A 24,731-nucleotide genomic window follows, 5' to 3' on the forward strand; every position below is an offset into this window, starting at 1 on the left:
AGTAGAAGAGCGTCTTGATCACTAAGAACATAACACACCACAACTTTCCAGTGGTCAGCCAGATGTCTCTGAAGTTCTTGTTCCTCCCTCTCCCCATTGTTCCTCTGAATCCCCCCCCCCCAAGATAAGGTAGTTGATAGAGCCTGATAGAGGCCCAAAGACTTTTAAAACCATCCAAATCTGTGGCTATCACTGTATCTCAGTGACAGCCATATATTTTAATTATATGGTCTATAAAAAAGCCCTTGTTTCTTTCTCTTCTCTCTGAAGACTCAGCCGCCCTGAGTCTTCGGAGAGGGGCGGCATATAAATTGAATTAATTAAATTAAATTGAATTAATTAAATCTCCTCAGTTTCACTGGATAACCCCTGACCTTAATGTTTAAGAGTTAGGGTTTTCCTATGCCACATGTGAATCAGGCTCCTTCTTCCTCTTTTCAAGTTCAAATATTCCAGTTTTTTCTTGCAGGAAGAATGTTTGATTCCCCCAGATCATTTGGGAGTTCACTTTTGCACTTTTTTTTTTTTAGCCTACTGTATCCTTTTTAAACCTGGCAGCTGGGACTATATATGGTATTCCAACTATACACGTAACAGATTTATGTTATTGCTTTACAATGTTGACAGTTTTCAATCCATTTTCTTGTGATCCTTAACTTGGAATTTGATATATTGCATTACAATGTTGGCAATTTTCAGTCCTTGCTGATGGAATTTGATTTTTTTCACCAATGTTACACATTGAGTTGATGTTTTCACCAAATTCTCCATTTGAGGTCAATATCCTTTTTCAGTTAGTCATAAGCAATTTAAATCATCTCTGGGTTTATGCAAAGTTAGGGTTTTCTGCCCCACTGGGGCATCGCATTACACTTACTTAAACTAGACTATAGTTGCCATTTGACTATTCACTTCATAATTATTTCCAGTCTTCACCATCTTGTTTGTAATCATATCTGCAAACTTGGGCAGCTTGTAGCTCTCTCAAAATCATTCCAGCTCCTGTTCCCCCCTTCCCCCCCAATCGGGAAAAGTGCCCATCCATTTCTATTCTGTACTTTCTGATTTTGAACCAATTAGCAATCCTTGAAAGGTGAAGTCCTCTTATCCTGGGAATATGAGGATTATTGAGTTCGGAGGATGGACACTACAAGTTACACATTGTCCAACATGATTTTATTGTTTTAGCTCTTTCACTGATTTTGGAGGGTGAGAAGGAAGAGGAAGGTGGAGATACAACTCACCAGCTCTGGGAGGGGGAGATGCTGCAGGGAGTCACTTTCTCTGGTTCTTTAGTTTTCTTGATCTTCACTTGTGGCCGCTCATGATCAGGACTCCAATCCTGGGTAGCAGGAGAGGAGAGGAAGAAAACGTGAAATCTGAATTTGGGCTGCATCCCATTCAGAATAAAAAAGAAGAAGAAAAGTTGAAAGTGGTTAAGGAATCGAAAGGGCAGCCTTGCAACAGACAGAACTTTGTTGATGTTGATACCTGTTTAGGTAGTTGGATCTGTCAGTCACCCGCCGGAAGTCTCGAATCACCACAGCATGAAAAGCATTATAATATTTTGGAGATAGGTGAAGTGGGTTTTCCAGCAAGACATTATCTCAAGAGATGGATGGTAGCTAGTCAAAGAAGAAAAATAAAACCTGCCCTTCTAAAAAAGTATTGAAAAATGTATGGGAACTTTAATAAAGTAATACATTTACTCTGAAAAAATTTTTCATCAAAACCTGCTGGCAATTTGTTTAGTGGGGTTTTTTTTTAGTGCCCCCAACAATTTTTAGTATTATTTTGCAATTTTCCTCTTGACTTGTATGTGTGGAATATAGATAGACCTCAACTTACCACCATTTGTTTAGTGGCTGTTCAGTTAAGAAGATGCTGGGAAAAGTGATTTACAACTGCTCCTTGCACTTATGACTGTTACAGTGTCCCCATGGTGACATGATCAAAATTTGGGCACTTGGCAACTGTCATATATTTACAACAGCTGCAGTGTCCCAGGATCATGTGACTGCCATTTGCAACTTCCCCAATCAGCTTCCGACGAACAAATTCAATGGTGGAAGCTGGATTCACTTAATAACTATGTGATTCATTTAATGACCCTGCAAAAAAGGTCATAAAATTGGGCACAATTCACTTAATGATTGCCTCACTTAGCAATGGAAGTTCTGCTGCCAATTATTGTTGTAAGCTGAGAACTACCTGTAGTCACTATTTCTCAAAAGCCATTAATAATTCTTAAAAACAATCAGTGGAATGGCTTGCCTCTGGAAGTTGTGGGTGCTCAATGTTTAGAGGTTTTAAGTAGAGATTGGACAGCCATTTGTCTAGAATGTATAAAGCAGTGTTGGCGAACCTTTTCGGCACCAAGTGCCGAAATGGGAGTGTGCATGCGTGCGTGCAAGCGCCAGAGGCCAGAAGAGCAACTCCTCGGTGTGCATGCATGGGAGCTCCGGAAACTGTAAGAGCAACTCCCTGGTGTGCATGTGCGCGTTGGAAACCTGAGCTTCCAGTTTCCGGCGTGCGCATGTGTGCCAGTCACCTGGTCTTACGGTTTCTGGCACGCCTGTGTGAGCTGAGACCAGCTGGCCGGCGTGCATGCACACGCCGGAAACTGGAAGCTCAGCTTCCCCATATATGCATGCACGCCAGGGAGTACTCTTCTGGTTTCCGGTGCTCCCGTATGCGCAGAGACCAGCTGGCCAGTGTGCATGTGCGTGCCGGAACCCAGAAGAGAAATGGGCGACAGCGTGCCACTTCCGGCACGCTGCCATAGGCTTGCCATCACAGGTATCAAGTCTCCTGATTGAGTAGGCTGTTGGACTAAAAGACCTCCAAGATCCTTTCCAAATCTGTTTTCTGTATTCCATATAAATAGATTCCTGAAGCCTTCCTTCAACCAGGCCCCATTTGCCAGACTGTACAAAACCCTAGAGAAGAGTGTAGCTGTAGGAATTCTTGCACTATCAAAACTTAGGTGTCTTTTATATTTCATTTGGTGCCAAGAATTTTTTTTTACAGTAAAAGCCTATAATTTACCTTGAAAGAAATACAAAGGTAAATAGCATAATTAATTAAATCAGATTGTCAGCCTGAAAGTCTGAAGATTTCTAAACCAAGCTGTGGAGTTTAGCTCTAATTTTTAACTCATAATCTAATTTTTATGGCACTAAGCCAGAATTGTTAAGAGGTGTAAATGGGATGTTAAATTAAAGCAAAAATCTTTACTTCTTTCAAGATATTTCTGGTAACTTGTCAAAAAAGGGACAAAGGAGATTATTGTTGTTATCAAACAATCTGAAATATTTCCCTAGCTATCAGCTGAATTGTTTTGTCACAGAGGATGTTAAAAACAATGGTTGGCTGTCAACCTGAAGGCTCTGAGCAGAAAGAATTCTTTATTTCTGAGGGGAAAAAACAACATGGAGAAGTGAGAGTATCTAGATTTAGAATAAACTGAACAGTGGATTTATTTTTTTCTCACTGGAAACTACAAGTAGAACTTGATTTACGAACATAATTAGGCCCCAAATTTCTGTTGCTGAAACATTTGTTAAGTGAGTTTTGTCCCATTTTAGGACCTGTCTTGCCACAGTTATTAAGTAAATCCCTGCAATTGTTAAATTAGTAACATGGTTGTTAAGCGAATCTGGCTTCCCCATTGACTTGGCTTGTTAAAAGTGATCACATGACCTAAAAACACTGCAGGCATCATAAATGTGAGTCAGTTGCCAAATGTCTGAATTTTGATCCCATGACCATGGGGATGCCACAACTGTCATATGTGTGTAAAATGATCATACAGTAACTCACTTTTTTCAGTGTCGTTGTAACTTTGAATGATCACGAAATGAACTGTTGTAAGTCGAGGACTACTTGTATTACTATGTTGGGACATTTTTCTATATGTGCATAAATGGAAATCAGAAGGATTCTGAGACCAAGCAACATGCTCCTCTCCTATCATTGAAGAAAAAATGTTTCCCACCTCAAATTTTGGCCAGTTCATGGGCATTCCTGGGCCATTTCGGTTACGCCACCACTTAAGATCCTCTTGGTCATTTATCTCCTCAATGGCCTGATGCAAGTCACTATAAACAGCTTGGACACTGAAGAAAAGGAGATATAGAGATGAGAAGATTATCACATATACAAGCACGCACCCGTGCACAAAACATTCCCACTTAGGAGCAATGTGTACAAAACAAGTCTAACCGAGGATGCTGCCCTCAAGGTGTTTACAACGTTGTGAAACTGATTTACAGGTTTTTACAGGATGTACTGAGTTGCAACATTTGCCACGTGGAATTCTACTGTGCTTTCCAACCATTAAAAAAATATATCCAAGAGAGAAAGACTGAACAGTCTTATGTTCTGATTGATAGCGCAACCTGGTGCTTTTCAGGAAAATTGGCTACAAGGCAAGGCAGGTTGCAGTTTTAGCAGCTAGATTGCAGGATGTAGGAAAGAAGATCAGATGGGTGAAAGGCAAATGGTGGAACATATTTGGGGAAGAGATAAGATTTACCTTGGAGAGATGCTAAGGTATAGTTTAACTAGCTTCTGTTTTAAAGGTCAGGCCGTGAGATGGGGGATAGTTTAGAATGAGACTTTCTTAGTAGAAATGATAGCGGCAAGAACAGCTTAGGCATTGATTGTCATGGAGCGAACCTCTCTGTGGTTACTAAGCAGAATGGGATGACTTGCCATGGCCAACCCGCTCCTATGACTCATTCCGCCTGACTCACCCTGGCTGTCTTCCTGCAACCAACTCACCAGGCCAACTTCCTGTGCCCAACTTGCCATAGGAGAACTCACAGTAGGACAATTCAACATGGGATAACTCAACAGAGGGACCAAAGAGGGACAAGTGACTCAAGCTCTGGCTCAGTCTAGCCTCGAGGACATTTAACTTGAGAAGGTTCAAACCTAAAGTTGTCCTACACTCATCATTAAGAGTTGGGCTTGATGGTGCATTATCGATCACATAATCAACTAGCAGTGAGGTTTCATCTATGAGAAGTTTCATTTATGAGAAGCTGAGAAGTTGGGAGAGGTAGCTCAAAAATAAGAAGTTTGTATGTGAAGGAAAGGAAAAGGGGAAATGGAAGACTTACCTAAGCCTTAACATCAAGCTCACTGTGGCTGACTTGCCCCAACCGTCTCACCCCGGTTGACTCACCCCAGCCAACTCACTTCAGCCAATTCACCACGGCTCACTGTGGGACAATTCAATGTGGGATAATTCAAGAGAGGGGCAAGAGAATTGCAGGGGGCCTTGTCTTGCTTTAGGTTTGAACCTTGTCAAGTTAGAAATCCTCGAGGCTGGGGTGAGTCGAAGCATGGAGTCACCCGTCTCACTTATCCCTCTCTTGAATTATCCTGCGTTGAATTGTTCCATGGTGAGCTGTTCCATGGTGAATTGGCTGTGAAAAGCTGTCCCGAGGAGAGTTGCCTACAGAGGATCACCCACAGCAAGATGGCCAAGGTAAGTTGGACATGTCAAGTTGTCCCATTTCAACATCAAGTGTCCAGCTGCAGGAAACATGGGCAGAAACAATTACAGTAGAGTGAGCAGATTTCAGAAGGGTTGGGGAAGGGGAGATATTTAGTTTTGGGCAAGTCATTCAATAGTTCAGTATAACATTCATGTGCTTATAAATTGTTGCCTAATAATATTAGTAAAAGCTGTAGAACATTGACAATTGTGATTTTTTTTTTCTGCAGGAGGGATGGAAGTAACCCCAAAGAGTTCTCTATTAGTGGAAAGTTCAGGGCAGCTGTGATGAGAATATATTCTATAGGGTAGGCAATGGGGAGGGTTGTTGAACCCAGGACTGGTGCCAAAATTGTAGCTAGGGTTATAATAGCATTATAGTATCCATCTGGAAGCATCCTGACTACCTAATTGTAAATCAATTACAAGTTCTTTTGTGGAATGTGGCATTCTAGTAAAAAGGGCAGAAGACATCTACGGTATAGTTTTCCTGTGGAGAGATAGATTCAAGGGAATGAAGGAAGCATCCAGTCATCTTCTGATCAAAAAAGTCAAGATGATGGTTTGACTGTATAATTAAAGTTGGCATCTTGACTTTTTTGATCCCTCAATGATCACCCTTAGCTTTATTCCTCCATCTAATGGCAAATGGTGGTACTGCACATCTGGAGGAGTGGCCTTTCATCCCTTTTTAGCCAGTAATCCATATCTGGCATCCATGAGGATAGACAGAGTAGATCATTGTTTCTCAACCTTAGTAACTTTAAGATGTGTGGACTTCAACTCCCAGAATTCCAGACAGGCATGAAGTAGATAAATTGCATTTTTAACTAAAAAATGCTCCTGGTGTCCAATAATGGCCATTTTACCATCCCTTTTAATGAGGAATGGCTTCTTTCATAAGAGGAAATCCAGAAGGCAAAAGGGCAGTGAAGTTTGGAATGTCTGGTAGGCAGGAAGAGGACAAAGACAAACCTCCCTAGCAGTTCACAGAATATATCTATAACTATGCAGATTGTGGTTTTAGTCAGGCAAGATTCCGTCTGCAGGCCAACAACAATAAAGAAACAACTCTATATGTTATTCTTGGGGCCTGATGCAAGACTCCTTTTTCCACACCTGGAATCTGCAGTCATATCCAGACGCCGATGCAGGGCAAGGAAGGCACTTTTGAGGAAGACAATCCGTCTCTGCTCCAGAACCTGCCCCTGCTCAAACACAGACTCCATTTCTTCCATGTAGCGAGGGCTGCTACGGTCGAGCTCCTGTAGGGCCTTCTCATAACGTTCACGGATCTGTTGACCAGAGCCAAGAAAATTCATATACTTTCAAATTCTCCAATCTTTGGGATCCCCATCCCTAAGCATGTGCTCTCAGATGTCTTGGACAAGGCAATGCTCCTTCAGCTGCAGGCCACTCCTTGTGGTCCACAGTAACCAGACTGGTTGGTTTTGCTGCATTGCAGGGAGAGGGAGGAAGAAACTCATCTGCTTTGAGGAGCTGAATAAGATTGATGGGTTATCTCCTGCCTTAGACCAGGGAACCTGAACAAATGTAGGAGGTAGACAGAGATCAGTGCCTGTGGGTGTTAGAATATGCACTCCCACTCAAATCGCATCATACCACTCCAAATTAAATTACCATTTAATATATATGTGTGTGTATGTGGGTCTATAATTGCTGAATGTTTACAAGTTCATGAAATCTCACAAAAAATCTCTTGAGATTTCTGAGATCCTGTGAGATCTTGGGATGAGGTTGTCAACACTTTGTAATATTTGAGGTGATTTTGGTGGGGATACTAGCTTTTGTGTGAAATGTTTTGTTATATATACATTGTATGTGTAGAATTGTGTCCTTCACATTGTTAATATGTGTTTGTAATTTGCTCTTACTGTTCTGCAATTCTGGGTAAAAAAAACTCTGCACACCCAGCATCTTGATGAGCAAAAAGGTTTGAATTGGCTGACTTGAAACAAAATCTGCAATTCATAATTATTTAATTTTCTTTTTGAACCCAATCCAGAATATTTAAAGGTCACACTGTTCTTCAAACAGATTTTGTTTTTAGTTTGCTGCACTCAGGCAACAACGGTATTGTTCTGCATAATTGCATTTCCAATCAAAGAAAAGAAAAACTGTTTGCTTTAAATCATTGTGGATTTTTTATTCCAGATAAATCCCCAAGTCCCAAACATTACTCAGATATTAGCAAAAGATCTCAATCATTGCTGCACAGTAAAAAATACTTTACAAATAGACCTCAATTTACAACCCTTGATTTAGCAATTGTTCAACTTACCATGGCACTGAAAAAACTTACAACCAGTCCTCGCGTTTATAACAATAGCACTTCAACTTATATACCGCTTTAGAGTGCTTTACAGCCCTCTCTAGGTGGTTTATAGAGTCAGCATATTGCCCCCAACAATCTGGGTCCTCATTTTACCCACCTCAGAAGGATGGAAGGCTGAGTCAACTTTGAGCCTAGTGAGATTTGAACTGCCAAATTGCAGGCAACTGGCAGTCAGCAGAAGTAGCCTGCAGTACTGCACTCTAACCACTGCGCCACCGAGGCTCTGATTATGATTTTTGCAGCAACCTCATGGTCATATGATCAAATTGGGCATTTATTTACAATAACTGTAGGTTTTTTGGGGGGAGGGGGTTCATGTGATCACCATTTGCAACCTTCCCAGCTGGCTTCCAACAAGCAAAGTCAAAGATGGAAGCAGGATTCGTTTAATAACCACCTGGTTAACAGATGCAGTGATTTGCTTAATGACCATGGTAAAAAAGGACACAACATTGGGTATCACTAACTTAACTACTTTGCTTAGGAATGGAAATTCTGGTCCCAATTATGTCCTAAGTCAAAGACCCCCCTATACTGAAGGCATAAGAGAGGAAAATGTTCTCTTACCCCGCCAGTCAATTGATATATTTGATAAAAGTATCAGGGAACTGTTAATTCTCTAGATGTTGCTAAAATATAACTCAGAACAACTTGTGCCACTCTGGCTAAAATGAAGAATGCTGGGAACTGTAGTTCTGTTTCTGCTTTATATTTTAAACAAAATATAGGTAGTCCTTGACTTACAACAGTTCATTTAGTGACCGTTTGAAGTAACAACGGCAATGAAAAAAGTGATTTATGACCATTTTTTACCCTTATGACCATTGAAGCCTCCCCATGGTCATGTCATCGAAATTCAGACGCTTGTAAAATGGGTACTGGATAATATTTAGACAAATATGTAAATTTGTTTAAACAAGGGGTATGTATATAAGAACAAAATAGTAATGCATGTTAAATAATAATTATATTTGTTGTTATGTTAAAAATATGTATAGACATGATAAGACTGGGATGGTCACATTATATCCAATGTTTTTAATGTTCGTTTAATAAAAATTTTAAACAATTTTTAAAAAAAATTCAGATGCTTGGCAACTGACTCACATTTATGACAGTTACAGTTTCCCGGGTTCACGTGATCCCCTTTTGCGACCTTCTGTTAAAATTCACTTAACAACCATGTTAACACCTCTAGCAATTCACTTAACAATTGTGGCAAGAAAGTTCATAACATGGGGCAAAATTCACTTAACAAATGCCTCACTTAGCAACAAAAACTTTGGACTCAATTGTGGTCGTCAATTGAGGACTACCTGTCATGGCCAGCTGATGGTGAAGCCAACAGTAGCATATAATAGATGGAGATACCAGCCACAATTTTAGCCATTGTAGTTGGCCTATCTGACAAACTGCCCCACCAGCCAGAAGCAATGGAGAAGATGGAGAGGTAGGAAAACTCCCCTACCTTGTTGGTTTCTTGGCTACAACGCTGATGTTCTTCCCGCAAAGCACGTTGCCGATCTGGAGATATTTCAGTCCCCGATGCTGCCTGAATTCCACTCTCCCGCAGTGTTGCGATATGCTCTTTGCGACAGGCCTTGTGATAAAGAGTTTTGGCCTTCTCTGTCTGAATGTAGAAGTTGAAGAGGATGAGGAAGAAAGGGATGAAAAGTCAGGACAGTTGGGACCCAGTAGTCCCAGAAATCCTGCTTCTTAATTTTCCATATACCCTTAGTTTCCATATACCCTTAATCTATACGTCTACATAGGCAGCCAATGCTAGCCTCCTACTATTCATAAACTGAGGACTCCATCCAACCTCATTCTATTGCTTCATGTTGGACCTGGTTGGAAAAGGATACAGATCAGGGATAAAGGGAAAGGGAAATACAAACTCACAATAAAAATAAACCTGATTCACCAGACTTCTTCTGCTTCCTAAACAAACCTAAATCCTTGGATTCTCTTCCTCCATGTCTTTACCTATCTCTACACCTAGAGAATTCCCAAAGGTTCTCCCTACCTTCTTGAGCTTTTTAGTCCAGGGTTTCTGAGCTCGCTGGAAACCATTTTCTAGCTCACAAGCCTCCTTGAAGCCACCAAAGAGCTTGCGGTGATAGGAGTCGTGCTGCCAGGATCGGATACGCCCAGCATCCTCAGAGACCAAAGCCCTTTGCATCTCCATGTGTAGTCTGCTTAACCGCTCAGAAGCCCCCAGGAAAGCTTGCCATGCCCGGAGTAGGGAACCATATGCTGGACCTAGAAGTGAAGGAAGAAAGATAAGGAATGACAGGAATTCATAAATTTCTTCACTGCAGCAAAATTGAGAACAAGTGATTTCTTGGGATTTTAAGAATGCAACCTTGATGCTTTATTGAGGAACTGGAGAACTGGAAAAGTGATCTAGGTAGAGAAGTCATTAAAAAATTGACTTCACTGGAAACTTTTACTCTGCTGTAATCATGTGGGGGATTTTCTTCACTAACACAGATGTCAGTGCATGGGAAGTGAAGGTGGGCAGAGATCCATATTCAGACTGGTAGACAGAAATTGGCCTACTCTAAAAGAGTCTTTTTCAACCTTGGCCACATTTGGACTTCAACTCCCAGAATTCCACAGCCACCTGTGCTATCCACACATCTTGAAGGGGGCAACATGAGAAGTGCTGCTTTACCACAAAACCATGGTGGTGCAGTGGTTAGAATGCAAGTACTGCAGGCTAATTCTGCCAATTGCCAGGAATTTGATTCTGACCAGCTCAAAGTTGACTCAACCTTCCATCCTTCCAAGGTTGGTAAAATGAAGACCCAGATTGTTGGGGGCAATATGCTAATTCTGTAAATTGCTTAGAGAAGGCTATAAAGCACTGTGAAGTGATATATAAGTCTAACTGCTATTACTATTTAAGTGGAATCAGCCAGATAAATGATATGGCAGTTGTAGGAGTATCTATAGAATATGATTTAAAAAGTAAAGATGGCAGCTGTGACTGTGTAATTGAAACTCCATCTGTTTTTTTATGTTCATCACGGTGCTTTGATTGCCTTATCACAGCCAACAGCTTGATTTTTTTTAAATCACACCTTGCAAATACCATTGGCCAACAGGCAGCCATGAATTTTATATCAGGTATTTCAGCTATGCTCATGGGCTACAGAAATGGACCTCAAGATTTTCTATAGTGCAACATTTATTATTGATTTTTGACAGGACACTTCCTGACCACAGACTATCCAACTATGGTTTACAGTCTATAATAATATGATGATAGCATCCTTTGGAATGACATCACCTGGCCTCTAGGAGATAATTCCAAAAAATATATGTATCCTGAATTATTTGCAGATGAGTCCCAGCATTTTACTAATTGCTCAAGACTGCAGTTTCAGGTACATTAAAAACAAAAGAAAACCTAACAGCATTCTCGTATAATAGATGTTAAAATGCCGAAGGGCAAGTCTCTGGAATATAGAACAGCTAGACTTTCTCAGATAACTTTTAAAAGGCACGATTTATTCGGCTTTTCAATTGCATCGGTTGTCAACAGCAACTATCCATGGAAAACCAGTTTCTTCTGTAGGCATCAGAGCAAAGTATTACCATCCCGTAAGAACTATTTATCCTCCCATACACTTTATCAAGATGAAATCATTACTTCAAAGGGGAAAAAAATCACCCAGTCCCATATCATGGGAATTATCCACCTATCTTTTGAAGTTACAACTAGGGCTAGTTTCAGGAAATGCATTATAGTATTATGACTAGCTATATCAACATTCTAAATAAATACAGCATGGCTGGGAAAGTTGAAAGGAGAATTTTCCTGGAACATTTTTTGAAATGGTTCCATACTATATTCTAGGAATAAAAAGAATGAACTAAAAATTTATGGCAAAAACAAACTTTTGTGGATCTTGAAATAGAAAAAAAGAGACTTTTCCCGCTGCTGAGCTGAAATACTTTACATCCATGTGATCTCTAGAAAACTGTACAATATTTGCTGTCCCTCGCTTCCACAATTCCTAATCATTGCAATCGCTATTATGTGTAATTGGTGACAAAATCTGAGGTTGTCCTTGAATGTTTTTGGACTAAAAGGGAAATACCTTTTAACATAGGTTTCACACATGGACTGGGGACAAATTGAAGGCAGCATCATGGACACATCAGGGGTGGGTTCTACTTACTTTTACAACCGGTTCACAACGGGAGCACATGCGCAGATCGTCAATTATGACGTCTGGGCGGGTGGGCAGCGCCTCCCACCACTTTTACTACTGGTTCTAAAGAACCGGACAGAACCGGGAGCAACCCACCACTGGGACACATGGTAGGAAAAAGATGTTGCAAGGATGCTTTGGGGCAATAGTTAGGTATAAGTGGGGAAAGACCCAAAAAGGCTGGTGGGATAATAATTAATTCCCCTAACTCCCTATACTGCTTTCTGTTTTTGTGGTGGGTTGATGCTTTGCCTACAGAAATAAATCAGGTAAAACTGCATAACTCAGAACTTGGAGACATGGACAAGCATCAAAGACACAAGAAAGGTTGGATTTACAACACACTCTAGTAATGTTGCAAGTAACATTCTAGGTGTGGCAAAGTGTTGGCCTTAATCCTGAAGGAAATAACAAGCATACTAATTTACAGTTAGAACATACATTTCTATCAGTTTTTCCTCCTGATCCCCATTTCTTTCAAATGAAACCTGCATATAAAGCAAACCAGAATTTGGAACACCCACAGAAAAAGGATGAAACCACTCACTTGCATCAACAAGGGGCTGCCATTTGCGAGTCCATTCATCCATCATCAAAGCATAGTTACGTTCAATCTTTGCCCGTTCCTGGAAACAAGCTACAATCTGGTCACAGACACGGTACCCATCATCCAGACGTTTGACTGTGCTCTGGTAGTGATTGGGCTGCAGGAGAAGGGATAGGAAGAAGGGTTGGGGAGCGGTCCCAGTTTCGTGGTGCAGGAATGCCCCTTCAAAACAATGCCTATCATTTAATGCCTTTTCTTCCAAATCCCACAGAGTTCTACCTCCTCTGGGGTCCTCCTGTGAATTCCAACCAGAATCAAACCAACCCCATTTGAGGTTTTTGAAAAACAGAGAATCCCAAGCACTATCATTAAGTGTTCCAGAAAAACAAGCATAAATTAGGTATTATGACTTTTAATTATTTTAAAAGAATATAGAGTAATGGGATAAATGTGTTTTCAAAACTGGAAGTCTTTGCACAACATGCTAATCCATAATTTACCAAATTACAGAGTGCTCAATTAACCCAGTTCTCTGAATTTGCACAACACAGAGAACCATAAATTATGAGTTGGGTTCACTCAACACAGTAGGCTAAAGTATGAGTAGCTAGTCTGAAGTTCAAGGAACACTGCTTTTAAGTTATCATTTATTTTAAAAAACTCTAGGGGAGGAATGCAGCCAGACATAACAGAAAATTCTGATACTGAAGTTTGCAGTGCTATAGTCAAGTTCTTTTTCCTGTTTAAGATCAAGTTATGTGATAATGAAAAATCCGCATTAAGAGAAAGGGAATTTTTGAATAAGCAGACTGTTGATGTCCTAATGTGATTTTCTTCACAGCAATTTGGGACTGTTATTGCTTTTTTCTATTTTTTTTTCAACTTTCTACTCTAGCTTACAACTTGGACATGCCTTCATTACTTTTAGGAAAATCAGAAACTTTCAGCACCTCAGCTCTCCCAATTTATCTTTTTGCTACCCTTTCGTCAATGTCATGTAGTCTTGATTCACTGCTTTTTATCCCAAGGAATTCATACGGGGCTGCCCTTGGAGCCAGTTCAGAAGTTGCAGAATTCAGCAGAATGGGCAGCTTACAGGTGGTCTTTGGGATGCCCATGTTACACCTCTCCTCTGAGACCTGCACAAGCTGTCATTGTGCTTCTGGATGAAATTCAGAGCCACTTTGATCTGGTGATTATGGCACAAGGCTAGAAAGCAGGAGACCGTGAGTTCAAGTCCCCCACTTAGGCCTGAAAGCCAACAGGGTGACTAGGCCAGTCACTCTCTCAGCCCAGCTCACCTCACAGAGTTGTTATTGTGGGGAAAATAGGAGGAGGAAGTGTGTTTGCCACCTTGAGTTATTTGTAAAAATAATAAAGGCAGGATGCAAATAAGCAAACAAATGTTTTTTTAAAAAAATATGAAGTGCTGTAACCCATAATATGAGGTTGGGTTATTTGCCTCTTCCTGATTGTTTCCCCCCGCCCTATTAGGTCCAATAAGGGGGCACACTCTGGACCCCTTCAATTAAAGATGATTTTTCCCTTCCTCATAGTGTTTTTTCTCTGGAACACTATATCCTCCTGAGATCAGATTAGACCTGATCTTGCTGGCCTTTCATAAAGCATTAACACCCTGGTTGGAAGTGAAGGTTGAAGGTTAGATGGCTTCTTGAGAGGTCTCTATTAATTGTTTTGTTTGGTGACCAATGCTGGTTTTTTATTCTTTGGTAATAGATTTTTAAAATTGTTTTATCAACATGTTAGCCATCCAGAATAATAAGGGCCAAGTTGGGTGGCCCTATAAAAGAGAAAGAAAGAAAGAAAGAAAGAAAGAAAGAAAGAAAGAAAGAAAGAAAGAAAGAAAGAAAGAAAGAAAGAAAGAAAGAAAGAGGGAGGGAGGGGTTGGAAGGGAGTAAAAAAGAAGGGAGGGAAGGAAGAAAGGAGTGCGGAGGGAAGGAAGGAAGGAAGGTAGGTCACTTGAGATGTCTTCCATCGTTCTCAGAGGCCAGGTTCACACAATATGCTCCACCAGATGTTGTTTTGTATTTTTGTTCTGTAGTTTGGCATGTGGTGCAAACTCACACATTTGGTTAGTTTAAGATTCAAGGTATTCTGGTGATCTAAAATGGGCTAGCTCAGTAAATGAGTCAAACAAGTTGCATAAACATAAATTGAACCTCCTCCCCTCCTGCCACCCTGTCCCTGTTGTCAGATACTCACCATCCAGAAGCTGTTGGTAGTTGGCTCATCGGCAGCCACCTCGCTATATATCACAGACATAGTGTCACCTGTTTAGAGGGAACACATTTCATAGTGCATCCAAAAATATCAAATAAAAGTCTCATCTTCAACAATTGTTTTGGAAATATATTTCAGATGTAATAATGAAGAATCTAATTTAATAGTATGTGAGAATGACCTTGGAAGACAGAAGGGAGAGCTACAGACTGATATCTCAGCCCACCAAAGGAGAAGGATGTGGGACGTGTTACATAAGGATCCCTCTCTATTTTTTTGAAGGGTAAAAAGAAAAGAGGGGAAAATACTTAAGAGTTTTATTTTATTTTTTATTTATAAAATTTATTGGTTCCCCCATCTTACCATAAGGTAACTCTGGATGGCTTACAGACATAAAAGTTACACCTATATTAAAACATGAATAAATTAAAACCAAAAATTAAAATCAGGGACACATGGAGAGGGTGGAAGTGGAATGGGGGAGGAGGGATTTGTTGTTACTCAACCAACCAACTCCTCTGTGCTGTTCTCCAACTTGCAGAGCAGGTATTTAGGTCTTTACGAAAGGATAGGAGGGTTGGGGCCAGTTTCACATCAGAGGGCAAGATGTTCCAGAGGGCAAAAATCACAGTAGAGAAGACCTTCCTCCTGGGCTAATGGGACCTGCATCATGCCTCCTCTGTTGGCACGAGTGGGACAGGCCCATCCCACGAAAAGGATGGGACGGTCCTTCAAGAAACCTGGACTCATGCCATGAAGGGCTTTAAAAGTGATCACCAGTTTTGCAAGATTCTGTTACTGTGATCTTATAATAAAGACCAGTTAGTTCTCGTGATGGTGCTTCTTCTCTGGACTACCCTGAAGAGCTAACATTCATCTTTAGATTATATACTGTAGATAACAACATCTTCCCTCTTTACTTTGTTCTCTTCTCCAGAGTTCTTTGGAAACCCTGGACTTTTAAAAGATGTAGGGAGAGAATGTGCTCCTTCCATAAATAATAGATCCTTTTGATTTAAATATGAGCCAGTTAATGGCAAATATACCATCTAATCTACATACAATATTTTCAAGTAAAACACAATTTTTTTTTTAAAAAAAAACAACCTCTCTGAATTCCAAGAGCTTCCTCATAAACCAAAGCACTGGGTAGGACACCCAAATCCTGCGTTTATGGAATATAATTTCATTTATTTTCCTTGGATTAGTTTGTATAAAAACCCTGAATAATAAATTAACCAAGCTAAGACTAACCCCTAATCAAGATGAATGCTGCTTTGGCTATCACACTTTGCCTGGCCAGTCTAAGAGTATTGTGTTAAAATAGCACAGCTTCATGGGTACAATGATACAGCTTCCTGTCTCTCAGGCAAACGTTTGGTAAATGGAGGTACTCTTTTTGGGAAGTGGAAGTATCCAGAAATGAGAAGTTTATAGAAAGTGGAAGGTGCTTTCTTATACATGTTGAGGGTGGCTCGGTTTTCTAATTTCCCTCCTGTCCTGGGGCATTTGATGAGAATGAAATTCTTTGAATTTAAAATTATGATAAAGTTTTTTTTAGGGCTTCCATTACAGTTTTCACGTGCTTTTGATAGCCAAATCTGGCCCTAGGTTTTGCCTTGGTTTACCTTTCCAATAAGCAACCGAGTCAGAAGATCATTTAAAAGCAGTTTATTAGGGTAATCTGATAAAGTGGGATCTCCCTATGAAAAAGGAGAATCTCAAGACCCTTCTTACATTTATTTGCCCCTCATTCTCTCTTCCAAATGTGTGCAGTTCCCATGACAGGAAGATGTCAAGTTGGTTTTTACAGATTTTTGGGGAAGGACTGAAGACCATAAAAAGGGGACTGCAAATGACCTATGGGTATCTGTTTGCCCACCATTATAAGAACCTTTTTACAGGACTATCTCTCCCCAGTGGTGTCTATCCATCCTGTAAGATCTGGCAGGAGATTCAGCCTGTCAGACTGGTTCGGTCGAACTGGTAGCTTCGATGATCAGCTGGACCCTCCCTCCCTCCCCTGCGCTATACCGACCTATATTTCCTTTGTCTTAAGGCACGGCAGAGCGGATTGCCACGCCTTAGCTGTTTTATTCACCGGGGCTGCAGTAGAAGGTAAATTTTAGAGCTGTTTTCAAACGCACTGCGTGCATGTGAAGCGTGTTTGGCACACGTGCAAGTGAAGCACACCCTCAGAGAACCAGTTGTTATCCTGGTTGAATCCCACCACCGGACTTGCCCCAATCCTGTTGGCCTTACAGAAGGATCTAAAAAACTGATTTTGCACTGAGCCTGGGGCCTTAATTACATGGATGAGTCTGATTCACGGCTTGTTAAAAGTATTTGTGAATCTCCTTGACTGCTATTTTTATGTTATTTTTGTTGTTTTTTACTCTGGTTCCTTTTGTTCTTTTTCATTCTGTTTTATTGTGAGCTATCCAGTCTTGTGTATGAGATAGGTGGCCTATAAATTTACTAAACCAATCAATCCCTGAAAGCAGAAGAAAACTGCAAGTATTTGCTCTTAAATGTTCAAAAGTGACTCACATTGAATCAGAACAACTTTGTTCATATACACACCTCTAGGTATGTAAAAAAATTGAGGTTTTTTAAGAAGAGACTGGACAGTCACTTGTCAGAAATGATATAGGATCTCCTGCTTGAGCAGGGGGCTGGACTAGAAGACCTCCAAGGTCCCTTCCAGCTTTATCCTGATTCAATGACTAAAAGTCCCACCAGCTGGGAAAAGCTGGGTGGGGTTTTTTTGCCCAAGTTCCTTAGCTTCATGCAGATAGACAGACTTTCCCCATATGAGATGAGGTAGAAAATCTCCCCCCTCTATTTATGAAATAAATGACTCCATTGATCATATTTCAGAAAATGGAGTAAGAAAATACATCTGCGCAAACATACTTGTCATGATAAGCACCTTTTTGCAACTCTTAATTACAAAAGAGATTCAAACCACGTAGATCACATAAAAATTGATGCATTAGCAGCATAGATGATTTGGAGTAAGCAAACTATAGAAGAAATTTTTAATTAAATCCAAAGCTACTTATCTGAATTCAATTCAGACATTCCCAATCTTGGACCTCATAAAGCAATAGATAAAACCCTTGGGAGTTGCCTGATCACTTTGGCAATTTCAGGATCTACCCTTCATATGTTTATCTTAAGAAATTATCTTTCTCCATACATTATCTTCTGATCTTTTAGAAGTTGCTTATCCCAACTATTACAGTTAACATTGTATGACATGCATTATTTCAGCATTCTCTTTTTAGAAGTATAGAAGAGGCACTTTTAGAAATTGTACATTTCTAAATAGTACTTACATAGTTCAACACTGCCCCTAGAGTATTTGGTGAGTTTTATACAGTACAGTGTAAGAAACCCTGAATAAAAGTTCACATCTTTTGTCAATTGCTATATTGATTTTGGTGTCACTTTCCATGCTTGTCTTTAAGATGCATCCACGCTCTTTTTTTTTGCAATGAGTGATCCCATTGCAAATAGATCCATTTTATTAGCAGTCAATAGAAGGATCCATTAAGAGTTTAAGTTCAGCTATTAACTTGCTGATCAAAAAAGCTGGGATGCGACTTCCTGTTTGCTGCTGGCCGCCGCCAGACGTTCCTTTGGGATCGTCAGCTTCCACTGCCTGTCAGAGCCGCCTTCACAACGGAACGGCGGCTCGAAAAAACTCCGTTCCCATGAGGAAACGGAGATAGAGCCGGCAGGGGTGGGTAGAACTCTCTGCAGAGTCCCAAAAGTTTTTCTTTTACTTTTGGGATGGAGCGGATGAGATGCCCCATATCCCCAGCCGCTGCTCCGGGCTTTGGGAGACCTCTGCTAATGCAGAGCCAGGCGTCAAAAGCAAGCCTGCGAATTTGACAGATTACTCAAAGAAAATGTGAGCTGGACCTGTAATACTGAAGCGCAAGTATTTTACTTATCTTTTAAAAATTACTTAAGAGAATAGAGGAAGAGAAAGAGGAAAAAAGTTTCTTTTTAAAATGGCGTCTGCCGCGGCTGGAGAAGAGTTTGAGAGGGAAAGTTCTTCCGTTTTTTATTATTACAATGTAGCGGAATAAATACCACTGGCTACATTTGTAGACAAAACTCCGCTCCTGTTTTTGTTTTTCTCTTTTTTCCCTGGAGGCTTGAGTGTTGCTGGCTGGAAGTCTTTTGTCTTGTTTTTTTTTTTTTTCTTCTTCTAACAAAGCCTGCTTAGGCGGAAACATGGCACTGAGGCTTGTGAAGTCAGACAAACAAATAGGTGGGGGGGATTCCCCCACTAAGAATTTAAAGGAACAAGTTTTAACTCTTCAGTCCCAGAAACCTGATTTTAATATAATAGAATTTCTCTTAGAGGAGATTGAAAGAAGGGATGAGATTGTGAATCAGCAACTTGAAAAATTTAAGCAGGAAACTAAGGAATTGGTGAAATCCAAGTTTGACTTTTTGCAGCAAAAAATTTTAAAATTGTCAGAATTCATGATTCGGTTGGATACAAATACTAATTTACTAGAGTCAAAAATGGATGAAATTCAAGATAAATTGGACAATAGAATTCAAAAAATTGAAAATGATTTGTTAAATATTCAGGATTATAGTTCAGAAGAAAAATTTAAAATGGATGCTGACCAAAAGTCTGGTAATGTAGAATATCTGGAACAGAGGATTCAAAAAGAGGTTCTAAAGATACAATATAATTTCACAGAATATGCAATAAGACTTAGAGGTTTGCAGGAAAATAACAGAGATGACTTAAGGAAAATATCTTCTGAATTTCTAGCTGGGATTTTAAAGATTCAACCTGAGGAAGTGTTTTGTAGGATTGACAGAGCTTATCGAATAAACTCCTGGACTGCCAAGCAAAGGCAATTGCCTAGAGATGTGGTAATCTATTTTTCAGATAAAGAAATTAGGAATAAAATTGTGCAAAATTCCTTCAATTCCTTCAATTCTAATTTGCAATTGTATGGAAGAAAGATTTGGATTTACAAGGAACTCCCACCTAAGATACTAATGGAAAGGAAGAAATTTGGCTTTCTGGTGTCTGAGTTAAAAAGGAGAAATATTCAATTCCGGTGGGACGTCCCAGTTGGTATTATATTGAGATATCAAGGAGAAAGATACCAGTTAAATACTGTTGAAAGGGCGGAAGAATTTTATCAAAATAGGTTGAAAATGAATTTAACGTCTTCAGATATAATACAGGATAAGCAGAAGGAGCTGGAACTAAAGACAGAGACTGTACCAGATAAATTGCCTTTGGATTTATCGGATACCCCAGCTGGATTATCTACAAATTTGAGAGAAGTGCCATCTGATTTTAATGTGATGACTTATCAAGGCAAGGACAAGCATGGAAACCAATTAGAGGATATACAAGGGATAAAAAAGAAATGCGAGACACAAAAAATTAGGATGGAGGTCAAACCCACAAAAAGAAAACAAAAAAAGAAATAGGTTGTACAAAAATAGAAATTTCTAACCCAAGCAACAGTGAAGCCAGTGATTTTAAAATATGAATGATTATGTGAAAACATAGAGGAGGCGACATATTGGTCAATATCATCCTGAGGATAGTGGCAGATCTCTGCATTGCCGTAATTTTGGGACATGGAAAGAGCCTCAAATTGATGGTTTTGAATTATCTACTTTGATACTTCTTTTTGTGTTGATAAATATATTATAATTATCTTGAATTATAAGGCAAGAGAATCACATTGGGACATGCAGAAGATCGGGTTGTTACCCAATACGATGATGGAAATTAATAATCCTGATGAAACCCACAATTATTATTATATGGAATACAATTATAATGTCACTCGGGTGGTTGTTTTTACTTTTATATATATAAGAAGATGTTTACTACTGATGGGGGCAGATATGATTGGAGATCTTGAATAAACTGTTGCATCCGCAAGCTATGTCACCCTATTATGGATGTTGGTTTTAACAATCCAGTGGAAAGACTTCAAGAAGATATTATATGGACTATAAATTTAAAGTTATTGTCTTTTCTTTTTTTATTTAGATATAATGGAATATATATATATATATATATTTAAGTAGTGTGGGCAGTGAATTAAAGATATCAAGAATTGTTGTGTATGGTAAATTTGTAAGACAGTGGGTGAATAAGCTAGCTACAGACTGATTAGTTTAAGAAAAGGGATTTTTAAGTGATACATTTAGGGGAGTGGAGGAAATGGATAGAGTGGAATAAATGTTAAATTAGATTTTATGGGGAGCCCGCTTTGAAATGTTATTAAAGTAGGACTTATTGTATAGTTTTAAAGTGGAAGGTGGTTTTGAATTGTTGCAATAATGCATAGATATAAAACACTATTATGCTAAATTAGAGTTATTTTATAATAGTTATAGTATAATGTGTTTGTTTTTTTTTGTTTTTTTTTTCTCTTCTTCTTTTCTGAAATGTATGGATAAAGGGGGATTTATAATACTTTTAGTAAGTAAAGGTCAGTATTTTGAGGAGGGAGTAAGTAATCTGTTATGAATTAGGGTTTTTTTTGTTACGAAGAAGTCACAGGGGGGGAAGGGTGGGGAGGGGGGGTTAGGGAGGGGGGGGGAGGGGGGGGAAAAAGGGGGAAAAATTTGTATTTGAAAACCTTTTCAATAAAAAAAAAAAAAAAAAAAAAGCTGGGATGCCATTCTGGATACAAAACAGCTAATTTTCACAAAATGGTTGTTTCTCTATCAGAGTCCTGTAAAAAATGGGTTTCTTCTTCCTGCCTTCCAAGAAAACTTCATATTTGTACTTGAAGATTGACCATATTCTAAGAACTGAAACATTCCAGTGTTTAGAGTAGGAATCAGGGTGGATTTGATTTAAATCGAGTTGATTTAAATCACAATTTAAATCATGATTTAAATCACTAATAAAAAGGCTTGATTTAAATCAACTCAATTTAAATCATAATTTTTAAAGAGCAACTGTCATCTCTGCTACTTCTTTGACCCACTGTTGACTCACCGATAGTCCCAGTGTTGCAGAATATACAGCCTCATGCTACATAACTAAGCTCCATTTCATGCTGAATAAACTAAATTATTTATGTATCTTAAATAGAAAACTATCTTACAATAGATTTTTACCCCAAGTTTTTTATTAAAATAAATTGGATAAAAATAAAAAAAATCCGATTTAAATCAAAAAAATCCGATTTAAATCAAAAAAATCTGATTTTTTTTTATTTTTTTTAAAAAAATAATTGATTTTTATCCACCCTGGTAGGAATCCTTGAAGAGGATGCAGTTGTTCTAAGATGCACAATACTTGTGATGCAGTTGTTCTAAGTACAGTTCCCAAGTAACAAGATTAAATTTCTTAGAACCTGGCCAGTCAATCAATTTAGGATTGCATGGCTCAGAAAAAGGGAGTTTTATATAATGTGGTAAAAATAAAGTTTTGTGGCAGTTGGCAATCCAATGCCTATCATGGCTGACTGCACTCCAGATCCCACCCTGAATTTCATCAGCCCATACAAAGATTCTCTCTGGATTTTTGGAGATCACTATTTTTTCCTTCCAAGCTTTAATCATCCAGGAAAAAAAAAGAACCTTTTTAGTTTATGGCTAGATCTGGGGCAGGATGAAAAGTAAGGGATAACTAATGAAAATTCTCTTTAAGAATGATGGTGATTAGCTGAACTCAAAGCTTCAAGCCATATATGGAAAAATAATGGCGATGGGATACTAGGGTAATCTGAGCTTAAAATTAGCATCTAAATTGCATCTCTCAAATACTGCAATTTGGATCAACTCTTTTCTGATGAAGCTGTTTTTAAAAACTTTTTGCAGCATTAAAAATGAGTTTAATTTATTCCTGAGTGTTTCTTGGCAGTTGATTCAACTTAAGGGTTTGCTCTTTGTTTAGTTAGTCCAGATGCTTTTGCTGCATCTGGAGTTTCGGGGGAGGAATTAACTGTGACCTGGCTCCAATCATTTTTTATAGAAGCAGATAAAATTTATATTAGTCATACATGTCACCTCCAGAATAACAGGTTTGAATGTCCTGTGCTAGCACACTAATGGAAATTGTTTGGTCAGAGTTTTAAGATGGCGTAGAGGAAGTATCTGTCTTTCAGCAGATTAAGCACTGAAGGTATTCATCTCATTTTAAGATCAGAATGTTTCCTGTGATCTAAAATTAGGCATATATTGGACACTTCAGGGAATGTTTAATAAAGGGCTGGTTTTGACTGTAATTGGAGAGATACACAGGATATGGAATATTAACAAAAATGATTTGATCAGGAATGGGACAACTTGCCACAACCAACTCACCATGGCCAACTCATCACGGCCAACTCACCATGGGCCAATTTACCACAGATAACTTGTTACGGGACAATTCGCTGCAGGAGAATTTAACAATTCTATTTAAATATCTAAAATAAATAAAAATTATTCTTAGTTTTTGCCATTCACATTTCATTCTGTCCCTCCTTTTCCATCCTTTCTTTAATGATTCTATTCCACCATTTTTTTAATATAGCGTAATTCTTGTGCCACAGCGAGTTGTCCTGCAGCAAGTTGGCCGTGGCATGTTGGCGACAGTGAATTGTCATACAGACCCGATTTGATCTTGTCCTCCTATTGTCACATATGGGGTTGAAATCAACAGGACTGCTGCTGTAAGTGTGGATTGATTACTGTGTTAATAAATCACAAGTTCTTTTGAGATATTAATTCCTGTATTTGAAATCGATTAATATACATATACTATAACTAAAAGTAGGTATCTACACCTTACTTTAGCAATGAATTGTTAATATGTGTTGTTTGACAATATTTGCATATTTTCTTTTACAAAGGGGCAAAGAAGAAAACTTTCAGATAATATAGCTAAAAATTAAAGTTGTTCTATTAGTAATTTTCCAAACTCTTTCCTTTTTTATTATAATTAATTATACTTATATTTTTGTCATGATTGTTATATGTATCTACGCTTTTCTTTACATTAGTTTAGCAATTTTTTAATAAAGTGAATGGTTCTGAGTATAAGATCACAGTGTTAATTCATATAACCACAGTTAATTCAATAAACATTTATTTACACAATACATAAATTACAACTTTGGGTGGGCATCCTGCAGCCATCTGTATTCCCCAACACCAAAAATTGACCTTGTCCTATTTGTAGCATCCCTAAAAACTCTGTGGCCTTTTAAGATCAGGAGTTTGAAGTGAAGCCCACAATTTTCTAAACTTATTCAACAATAGATAGATTAATGTCATTTACTAAAACTCAAGAGGCACACCCTTAATTACCGGATGCCTAGAAGCATCTGAATATACTTGATTAGATAGATTTCTGGTCTGAAATGTTTCAGATCTTTTCTTAGGTATTGTACAAGATTCTAAGCTTAATTGTCCTCTGTCAGTTTAGCAAATCCTAACAATTTATAGTTAACCTAAATAGAAAAACAGAAAAATAATTATAGGCATTCATACTGTTGATGTGATATATTTTAATGATTGATTTTCCCTTCTTTGAAACCTTTCAGGAAATGTAGGGATCCTACTTATCAAGTAAAATTTATTATGGACCAGGCTTTAAAAAAAGTATTGTTGCATTTTGCAGAATAAACACATTTCATATAGGGAAGAAACTCACGATGCAATAATTTCAAAAAATAAATCCTTTGGGAGAAGCACCAAAAGAAGGGGACAGAACTTCAAAAACCATTGGATGTAATTACTCAATTGAACTGTATACAACTTTGAGATATTTTATACAGGAATACTTTGCCACCTGGAACAAGAACTGACATAAATTAAAAATGTATATATCATCATTCTGCTAGAGCAAAG

The 24,731-nt window shown here is 38.8% G+C and overlaps 1 protein-coding gene across 11 annotated transcripts in view; it reads right to left on the reverse strand.

Moving 5' to 3' along the window:
* LOC117669136 (protein kinase C and casein kinase substrate in neurons protein 1-like) overlaps nucleotides 1–24,731 on the reverse strand; it is a 62,189-nt gene that overhangs the window by 15,860 nt on the left and 21,598 nt on the right. For 6 of the 11 annotated variants that reach the window (XM_087893931.1, XM_087893937.1, XM_087893939.1 and 3 more), the window contains 7 exons: nucleotides 14,856–14,923; nucleotides 12,633–12,789; nucleotides 9,889–10,124; nucleotides 9,331–9,492; nucleotides 6,626–6,801; nucleotides 3,998–4,118; nucleotides 1,245–1,342 (listed from right to left, as the gene is read on the reverse strand). In XM_087893931.1, coding sequence (XP_087750057.1) covers nucleotides 1,245–1,342; nucleotides 3,998–4,118; nucleotides 6,626–6,801; nucleotides 9,331–9,492; nucleotides 9,889–10,124; nucleotides 12,633–12,789; nucleotides 14,856–14,923 — 1,018 coding nt within the window. Of the gene's footprint in view, nucleotides 1–1,244; nucleotides 1,391–3,997; nucleotides 4,119–6,625; nucleotides 6,802–9,330; nucleotides 9,493–9,888; nucleotides 10,125–12,632; nucleotides 12,790–14,855; nucleotides 14,924–23,491; nucleotides 23,550–24,731 lie in introns of all 11 variants that reach the window. The other 5 variants (XM_034423334.3, XM_060692766.2, XM_034423338.2 and 2 more) reach the window with 2 other exon arrangements.

The sequence above is a fragment of the Pantherophis guttatus genome, chromosome 4, assembly GCF_059756535.1.
Source record: "Pantherophis guttatus breed Tessera chromosome 4, ASM5975653v1, whole genome shotgun sequence".
Classification (NCBI taxonomy): Eukaryota; Metazoa; Chordata; class Lepidosauria; order Squamata; family Colubridae; genus Pantherophis; species Pantherophis guttatus.